At 44.1% G+C, this 10,297-nt stretch overlaps 1 protein-coding gene across 5 annotated transcripts in view; it reads left to right on the plus strand.

Annotated features, from left to right (window-relative positions):
- The window catches only part of CEP128 (centrosomal protein 128), a 185,316-nt gene extending 175,433 nt beyond the window's left edge, over nucleotides 1-9,883 (plus strand). For 4 of the 5 annotated variants that reach the window (XM_082232528.1, XM_082232526.1, XM_082232524.1 and 1 more), the window contains one exon: nucleotides 8,825-9,883. In XM_082232528.1, coding sequence (XP_082088654.1) covers nucleotides 8,825-8,931 — 107 coding nt within the window. In that variant the 3' untranslated portion in view covers nucleotides 8,932-9,883. The remainder of the gene's footprint in view (nucleotides 1-8,824) is intronic. The other variant, XM_082232527.1, reaches the window with a different exon arrangement.
- Nucleotides 9,884-10,297: the final 414 nt, after the last annotated feature.

The raw sequence follows: 10,297 nt of genomic DNA on the forward strand, positions 1-10,297 counted from the left end.
AAGATGGAAAGCCTGTTGGCTCAAGTGCAATTTCTTGTACAGGGCTTCTACTGACAGGGCTTGTTAGGTGACTCCTGCCATTAGGCTATATCTGACTAAGGAACAGGAAACTTGTAATTCTCCAGATGTTGTAGCACTATACCTCCCATCCTCCCCGACCACTGGCCCTGTTGGTTGGGACTGATGGCAGTTGGAGCCCCAGAACATCTGGAGGATCACAGGTTTCACACCCCTGGACTACCATATTTTTTGCCCTATAGGACACACCGTCCCATAGGATGCACCTAGTTTTTTGGGGGGGGAAACAAAGGGGAAGAAATTATTTTTCCCCCCAGCCGCGGGAGCTCCCGCGGGCTCCCCAGGCTTGCTGATAGCTTCCTGAAGCCTGGAGAGCCAGAGGGGTCGGTGCGCACCAACCCCTCTCGCTCTCCAAGCTTCAGCGAAAGCCTGCATTCGCCCCATAGGGCGCACACAGATTTCCCCTTCATTTTTGGAGGGGGAAAAGTGCGTCCTATAGGGCGAAAAATACGGTAAGTCATACTCAAGAGTAGACTCAGTGAAATCAGTTGACTTACCGTAAGTTAGGTCCATTGATTTTATTTGATCTACTCTGAGTATGACTTAGTGGGATACAACCCTTAAAGTCCATAATTTTGCATTGCTACCTGAAGCATTGTTTGTTACTACAGCAAACAAAGTTCGAAAAGCAACATTAAAAAAAATAATTGTTAGTCCCCAATTATTTCCTTAAACTCTTTTGTTTTTTTACCACACCACCTACAGGCCAAGGCAACAGATTCCGTAGGCTAATACTGCACTGCATTAAAAGGATTTCCTTTTAATATGCTTTAAGTATATTGCTTTTTGATTTTTATCATGTACCTTCTGGCTCGTGTATTACCAAAAAGGTAAACAGGATTTGCTATTCCATCTGGCCTCTTTACTATTCATAATTCTACTTGCTATCTGCTGGTAATGAAAGCTGTGCTTCATATTAGCAGCTTTTGCTCACAATCCTTTTGAACTACAACTTTCCACTTTGATAACAGGTAGCTCTAAAATTATTTTCTTTGGAAGAATAAAGAAATACAAGAGAAAGAGGAAGGGAGGGAAACCAACAGCACATAAGATTCTGAAGGCAGGGGGAATGTCTCCAGCCCCTTTGCTAGTTTATAAGGTCACTCATAGGGTGGAGAGAGCAGGGCCTCTCCACGCACAAACTACTTCCTAGTCTTTTTCCTGTGAGGCTATCTTGAGGTTGTGGTATGTGCCTGAATGCCACTGCCATGTGGGCAGAGCCAGTCACATGATCCCTCCTGCCCTGTTCTCACCCTCCTTTTCAATAGAAGTCATATATTTAATTTTAATGTAGAAAACCCAGAGTCACCATCTACTTATGGATAGCAGTCAATGGATTGCCTGACAAGACAGAAGTACTGTTTCTGAGGGGACGGGGTAGACAGGTATGGGGAACTCCCTGGTCCTGAATGGAGTAACTGTGCCCCTGAAGGACCAGGTATGCAGCCTGGGAGCCATTTTGGACTCACAGATGTCCATGGAGGTGCAGGTTAATTCTGTTGGGATACTGCCAGGGAGATAAAGTCCATCATGGCCCCCAAGCCGGCTGCCGGATGATCCATCGATCTCCCGTAGTCACGCAGTATGAGCTATTAGCGACACGAGTTTCCTGGAAATACCTTGCCACATTCCAGGGCTCATGCACACTCTTATCAGCAGATAATGCACAGCAAAAGTCGCACCCAGGAGAGCATTATTTACAAGCTTTTATTCAGCGTTGATCAGAACAAAGAAAGACATGACTGTTCTGCGTCAATGTCTTCAACAGAGAGAGAAACGAAAGCAATAGCAAACATAAACATCCTGTGAACAGGAAATACGCAGGCTGTGACACAAACATCCTGCTCCCTTTTAAGGTGGAACGGAAATATCCTAACAAATTCTCTGTCCAGGGTGACTGTCTATAGCTCCATCTGGTGCGCAGGCTGAAACCTTACCTGCCCTCATGCTGTCTAGCCCAGTGTTTCCCAACCGGTGTTCCGCGGCACACTAGTGTGCCGTGAGACACCGGCTGGTGTGCCGTGGGAGGGAGGCGGGCGAGTCGGGCGGCGAGAGGCGGCGGCGGCGAGGATCCGCGTCGAGCCGGGGGCGGCTCCGCGGTGGTGGTGCCGAGCGGCGGGGCAGCGCGCGCAAAAGGGAGGAGCGTGAGACAGCGGAGGAGGAGGAGGCCGGCATGTCCGGGCAGCAACAGCAGCAGCAGCAACTCCCGGCGACGGCTCCTCCTCCGCCCGCTATCGCCGCCACCACCACAACAGCCGCCGCCGCCTCAGCTGCCGCCGTCCCTCAGTCCCTCGCTCTGCTGCCTCCTCCCACCCCGGCAAGGGGAAGGGAAAAAACGTTCACTTTTGTGCGTCCCTCCCGGCGTGACGCTGCGCGCTGACGTCACGGGGCGGGGCTTTAATGGTGGTGTGCCGCGAGATTTTTTTCCGGTAAACAGGTGTGCCGTTGCCCAAAAACGTTTGGGAAACACTGGTCTAGCCAGAGTGGCATATGCCTTGGTTATCTCCCGCTTGGACTACTGCAATGCACTCTGTGTGGGACTACTGGCCTTCTGGCAGTTCTCTCACCGTAAGAAGTGAGATTACAGGGAACCAGGCAGAAGGCCTTCTTGGTAGTGGCGCCCGCCCTGTGGAACACCCTCCCGTCAGATGTCAAGGAGATAAGTAACTATATAACCTTTAGAAGACTTCTGAAGGCAGCCCTGTACAGGGAAGTTTTTCAATGTTTGAGTTTTTTTGTATTTTAATATTTTGGTGGAAGCTGCCCAGAGTGGCTGGGGCAACCCAGTCAGATAGCCAGCATATAAATGATAAAATTATTGTTCATTATCATCATCACCATCATCAAACAATACATTGTTTATTTCTGCATTTCATTTATGAATCACTTCCCATGAGAAATCCTCAAGGTTTTTGCAATGTAATAAAAACTTACACAAACACAGTTTAAAACAACTAAATATGTAGGGATAGTTTAAACTAACAAAAGCAAATGCATAAAATAAAATAAAATAAATTCAAATCCAATACAGATATCTAAAGATCTCTATTTAGAAGCCTTGTTGAAAGAGGGATGTCTTTAGCAGGCCCAAAAAAGGCACCTATTGAATATATAATAGGAGAGAGTTCAAAGCGATAGATGCCACAACACTAAAGGCCTGATTCCAACCTTGGCAGAATGGAGCTCCTGATAAGATGGTACGTGCAGGATGCCCTCTTTTGGGTGTGTAGGGGTAGAGGCAAGCTATGAGGATGAGAGTGAAATGTAGGGAGTGATTCTATAAAATCTCCATATGCAAACCCAGAAACAGCTTCGCAGTAAGAAAAACACATAATGGGAAGGGACCAATATAAAAATATCAACGCAATTAATTGATAATTCATTTCCAGGTGTTAGCTGGAACAGAGTGATATGTCCCAAGTGGCCACTGGCAGAGCTCTCTCTTCTGGCGGTGGAGAACTGCCTTTGCTTGCAGATCTCCTTCTAATCTAGAACAATTTACCTACCAGCTCCAATAGACTGTAGACTGTTCAGGCATTCAGTAACACTGAACTATGGTTTGGCACTATGAGTTTGAGTCATTTTGGAGCTGTTGTCTCTTCCCCTCAGGTGTGTTGATACCCTTCTTCCTATCCTACTTTAAGGTAAACTGCCATTTTACCAAAGCTGGGAACTGTGGTTTGTGCTTGCCTGGCTAAGGAAAGTTGCAACCCAGGATGAAACTAGTTAATGCTTTCTAATTCTGATCAAGTGGGCCCTTTTTTGCTGCAATAAATCTGTTAATTTTTAAAGTGTCGCAAGGAACTTGTTTTGCATGCATCAGCTTTAAAACAAACAAAAGGAAGTGCTTCACATAGTTCAGAATTAACCTGTGGAATTCATTAACATAAACAGTGTTCAGAAAGAATTAGATAAATAAGGTAGGTGTAATGAATGAGGAATCCATGCTGACAGCCATAAGTACAGTCTCCCTTTTCAGAGGTAGTAAATCTGACCGTTGCTCTTACCTTTTATTATGCATTGGGGGGGGGGACTTCAATTTTTCCCATCTGCAAAGTGAGAGTTCCCAAATCTCTCGATGCACTAGAGATCTTACATGTGCCCAGGTCAATCTATTATACCAGTTCTGCATTCTTCCTTTTGATTTTACCACAGTCCCATCACCTCTGTCATTATTTCCAATAAGACAAGCTTGTGCAGTGGTACCTCAGATGTTGAACGTATTCTGTTCTGGAAGACCGTTCAACTTCTGAAACATTTGAAAACTGAGACACAATGGGCGGTCTGCAAAGTCAATGGAGAAAATTGAAAAAAACTCAGCAGAAGCCATTCGACTTCTGAGGCGCGTTCGAAGACAGAAGCATTTATTTCTCGGTTTTGAGCATTCGAAAACTGAAACATTCGGCTTCTGAGATGCTCGACAACCAAGGTACCACTGTACTTGAAGTAGCATTGAACAGTCTCTTTAGTGGACACCCTTTTCAATGTTATTTTTCTTACCTGGCTGCTAAGACTTCACAGATTGTCAAGGCAACAGCCATAAAAATCCATGGCTCATCCACATATACAATTTAAGCAGAGATACAGCTGACTGGTTCATTACATATGTGGGAGATAAGCTTTCAGTATTTTACAGATCAGTCTAAACAATAAAAGCAAGATGAGAGAAACATCCTTATGCAGTGTATTTTATAGGATATAGTTTATTTCTGTAAAAGCCCCCCCCCCCCCGGGTTTCTTCTTCCAGACCTTGGCCCAGGGCTCAGACATCTTAACTAGCTTCTCATTTGATTAAAAAAAAAAAGGTGGCTGCAAGGTCACCTTGGCTTTTGCATTCTTCATTGCTGCTTGACAAAATGATAGCATCATATAAGTTCATGACCGTGCCTCCAAGCTCTGGCAATCAGTATGACATTGCTCTTGTTTTTATTACATTGTTTATCTACATGTTACTCTGAGACAGCCAACACCATTGCAGTAGGTCCTATTTAATTGGATAATAAGGATTCCAAAATACAGTTTAACATCTCTCTCATAGTGACAGCAAATGAAAATTTGAGAATTGGTGGAAGTTTTACCAGGATCTCTGAATTAGCATTTCTTTCTACTTTCATCAACCTGAGTTTTGAATGCGAAAGTAGGATCCTAGGAAATCCATTGTGACTATGTTTAGCAACATTTCGTAGAATCACAGAATTGTAGAGTTGGAAGGGATCCTGAGGATCATCTAGTCCAACCGACTGCAATACAGGAATAGGCAGCTGTCCCATATGGGGATCAGGCTTTTGCAACCTTGGCATTATCAGCACCACGCTCTAGCCCAGAGCTTTCCAAACTTTTCGTGTTGGTGTCACACTTTTTTAGACTTGCATCATTTCGTGACACAGTAATGTCACGTTTTAGTAGCAAACTGGAGGTTAAGATAACCCCTTTCCAGCCCCAGGAGGAGAGTGGGGAGCATTCACGTGACACACCTACACACTGCAGTCGACATACTAATATGTTGCAACACACAGTTTGAAAAGCTCTGCTCTAGCCAGCTGAGCTATCCAGAAAAAACTTTGCTTCCTATTCAGTCAGAACACAACAGTGCTTTTTGCAACTCTTGACAGATCCAAGCCCAGTTGGTCTTCAAGAATTAGTTCTTTCATACCTTACATAGCATTATGTGTGGCTTGTCCACTGTGTGTTTTCCCAGTTAACGTGATAAGAAATGAACAGGTAATACATGTCTGTGAACATGTGGCAGATTAGCACGGAAAAGCAGCTCGCCTATGAAGAAAAAAGCCAAGTAAAGGGGTGTCTATATAAGGATAGAGGAGTATAAAATTATGCTTAGTGTGGAGAAGGTAAATAGACAGAAGAGATTTCCCCCTCTCTCACGTGTAATACTGGGTCCATCCAGTGAAAGTGAATGGGAAGAGATTCCAGATAGATGAAAGGAAGTACCGTACACCAGGTTAATCTTGTGTGCACTTGGTGAAATTTGGGCCTCTCTGTAAACCTCCCGCTCCATATCGCAAGCTGCCAATGCTACTCCCCTCCACTTGGAAAGTACTGTATTTTTCGCTCCATAAGACGCACCAGACTATAAGACGCACCTAGTTTTTGGAGGAGAAAAACAAGGGGAAAAAATATTCTGAATCTCAGAAGCCAGAACAGCAAGAGGGATCGCTGCGCAGCGAAAGCAGCAATCCCTCTTGCTGTTCTGGCTTCTGGGATAGCTGCACAGCCTGCATTCGCTCCATAAGATGCACACACATTTTCCCTTACTTTTTAGGAGGGAAAAAGTGAGTCTTATAGAGCAAAAAATACGGTACTTCTTCCCACAGTTCATAGTTAGTCTGTAGAATTCTACAAGACGTAGTGGTGACCACCCAGCTGGGCGGCTTTAAAAGATGATTAGGCACACTCATCAGTGGCTACATTCTGCTTCCACTGTCAGAGATATGATACTTCTCAACACCAGCCGCTGGGAATCACAAGTGAGGAGAATGCTATTGTACTCAGTCCCTCCTTCTAGGCTTCCCACAGGCATCGGGTTGGCCGTTGTGAGAATAGGATGCTGGTTGAGATGGGCCTTTGGTCTGATCCAGCAGGGCTCTTAGCTCCTTGGGTCCTATCTGCCACATGCTGAAGCGACTTACCTGAAATGCATTGCATGAATTTTCCAGGAGACACATGGTTGACAAGTAGCAAACTTTTTTGGCTCATGGAGGGTGAATTGGATCTTATTCTCCCTTTCTGCAATAGATCAAATTGCATTTATATAGCTGGTCTCCCTCCCCGCACCCTGGCACTGAGCAGCTGATTTCCAATACCCAATCACAGCTGAAGTGGGATTCCAGCTCCTCAGGAGCAATTATCCGTCAATCTGTAGCAATTTACGCCTCATTAGGAAAGCCCAAATTAAGCCTCCTTTCACATTGTCCTACCTATATCCCATAGGAATATGAAGACCCATGCCCTATAGCTGTTCTCACTTGAGGAGAGGGAGCGGGGAGCTAGAATCACTTGGAGAGAAAAAATCAGTGAATCTGTGTGAACTAGGTGAAAACCTTCAAGGGGCTGGACTATAGGCAGCAATCTAGTGAAGGTCGATAGCTGGGAACTGGGAGCCAGGACTGGAAGAGGAATCAGTCTCAGAGGGCAGGGCAGAAAACAGAAGTGGAAAGCAAGCCAAGAGTCGGAACCAAAGAGCAAGACCAGAAATGCAAGACATACTAGCTCAGGTAGATGTTGTTGCTCAAGCAAGTCTCAGCCACAGAGAGAAGTGCTTTCTATACCTTCCTGACCAGGAAGAGCCAGCTTGGATGTGGGAAGCCAGGCCAGATCTGGAAGGTTCTTCCTTGGGAGGCTACAGTTATGGGGCTCGCCACATGGGACAGCAGTCAGCAGTTACTGACAACCAATACTGTTCAGTACTACCTTACATGTGGCTGGGCTTGCATAGCTGCAGACAAGCCAATGTGATTCCTGGTAGGACATTTTGCAGAATGTTTCCTGTGCCAGTGACCCTTTGAAGCAGCCAAGGTGGTCTAAGCCTGAAGCACTCACGTTTTCCACAGACACAGCAACACGAGTCCCCGGAAAGCTTGATGTTATAGTTAAAACTAGTGAATGTCACCACAGTTAGGGACTCTTCTTAGCTTCTCCTTGGCTCAGGCTACACCCAAGGGTAAATCATTTTGTGAAAACTGTAACCTGGCTCACTGACTCTTAACATTTAAAGAACTTCTCTGAACCACTGCTTTCCTGTGACGAGCCTTGTTCTCCAGAGCAGGAAGCAATGGCAGGAAGATGTCATTTCTTTGAGGTGCTGGTGGTAGCAGTGCCTTCATTTCTGTGTCCTTTCATCTCCCCACCCCCACCCCGGGCCACAGTCTAGAGGGCACAGAGCAGTCTAAGCAGTCACTCAGCAACACAGCCAGTTCTCCACCCGTACAATGACCACACTCCTCTGCCTTGCTTCTGCTGGGAGCAATCTAGATGCCTCTCCAACATTCTTGCTGGACATGATGACACAAGCAGGCTCACATAGATACACAAATCTGCTTAAGAGGTCTACATTTAATCCTTCAACTAAGCCAGGCCTGTACTGCTGGCTCATTAAAAATCAAATTTAAGATTTGAGTTTGCCATTAATTCTGTGGGGAGAGGATTGAATTCCAAATTGCAATATCAGTTGCTTTGTCTCCAAAGTTCTCACATGCAGAGGTCTGCTCACAGGATGATACTGCTAGTAGTAGAAGGTGTGGAGGCGATCCCTTATTTTCACTGCAGCCCCCATGCAGAAATATGCTTTGAAAGGTTGGGGAATCCTCCAGAACAGCATGGGAAGTGATGATGGATGTCAGCAAAAGTGGAAGCCTTGACAGGATTGGAGTGCCTTCCTTGTGTGGAAGGAGCCCTTCCGTTTGTGGAAGAGCAACTATCTAAAAGAGAGACAAACCATTATCTCTTAGAAAAAAAGCATTAAATCACCTGTTTTCCATCTTTGGTTCACCTGACAATCTAAACAATCTAACCACTGTATTTTGCACCAACCAAAGCTTTCAAACAGTTTTCAGAGACAGTCTCACCTACAGTGCACTGAATCATTCCAAATGGAGTGTTACCACTCTATGGGTAACTGGACAGGCCCTCTCTGTTTAGAACAGGCTGGTTTTTTCTAGATCCTCCCTCCCCCGTGTCGAGTCTTTCAGCGAATAAGTGATTGTTTCTCCCCCCCTCTTTTCTTCCACAGCACTTACCAAAAGTACATTTCCTTCAGATTCAAATGCAACTAAAAAAGGTGCTATCAGCATGACGGTCAATGGAACAAAACTGCGAACACAAGAAGAGAGGTACTAAAGCAACTTCGGAATGCGCAGATACACTGTTGGAAACTCAGCTCTGCGGCACTTTTTTCCAGTTCTGACTGCAGCTGTATTTACCAAAGCAGTGCAGATTCCATGGTCCAACAGATGCCAAATAGTGACTGAGAACAACGTCTCGATTATAGGTCTAAAATGAAGCAAGTGAAACCTGAATGTAAAATGCCAAAGAATCTTGTGGTTTGAAGTGCTGTCCCCATTGCTTTGTTTCAGTCTATCCCAAACCAGCCACCTTTGCCTTTTCGTGAGTTTTGTTACATACCTTAATATGTTTTAAGTTCAAAGATGCGATGGATTTTTGGTTGAACAATATATAGATAAAACATAAACACAATCAGGTAATGGTTAATAGAAATTGCTTGGTGTGTAAATAAGATGTTTTATAACATAATTTAGAGCTGTACAGGCATAATAGCATTTTACAACAAAGGTGCATCAATTGATGCATTATGCAATGATTACATTATTGTGCTTAATAATAGAAATCATTTATATCTGAAACAATGACCTGAATTTCCTCCACTTTGAGGAGAATTAAGATTACATGCTGCATTTCATTCTGTTTGGGACTACTATGTTTGTTGATCCAAGCTCAAGGGAGAGCGCAGCCTAACCTAAATTTCCCCAGAACTGGAGGAAATTCAGTTAACCACTTGTTATGAACCACTTCTGTAATTAAGCATAATAATAATTTTGTTTCCTAAACCTAAAATCTCCAATAATGTAATGAAATATTTTATATCCGACATGGCAGAAGAGAACCAGAGTCACAATATCTAATTTTGTGCTACAAATGTACAGTGTCCTCCTGGAATTGAATAAACAGGTTGAGAACCAACCTTTGGCAGAGGAGGTTGGTTTATATGAGTACCCAACCTTCTTTTTTTTTTTTCTTTTAATAAAAAGCAATTTCTAATAGTCACATCCTTCCCAATACCTCTTTATTAAGTTTTTTTGAAATGTCACCTTAACTCTGAAAATTACAGTGTACAATAATTTAGCCATATATTGTGTTCTCTATTGATGAAATCAGATATTCCCTTTCTTGATGTTTCTAATAAAACTTCCCCTTCCCCTTTACCTGCCTCTGTGATTCTTGGTTTATTGCCCATATCTTGGTTCTGATCTGTGAAATGCACTTGGTTTTAATGTTCAAGTCTGAGTCCTTGTAAAAGTGCCTTGAGAGTCAGCACAGTAGCCTAGCGAGAGATTGTTCTAAAGATATGGACTGTATTACAGTTGTCTCACTAATGCCAGTGTTTGCTTTAGATAAGCAGCCCACTTTTCAAGGACTTGGTTACATTACTAGCAATGATGCCAGCTTTCATTAGTGGCAATTTCTG

This window comes from Podarcis vaucheri (genome assembly GCF_965113315.1).
Source record: "Podarcis vaucheri genome assembly, chromosome: 1".
NCBI classification, from domain to species: domain Eukaryota; kingdom Metazoa; phylum Chordata; class Lepidosauria; order Squamata; family Lacertidae; genus Podarcis; species Podarcis vaucheri.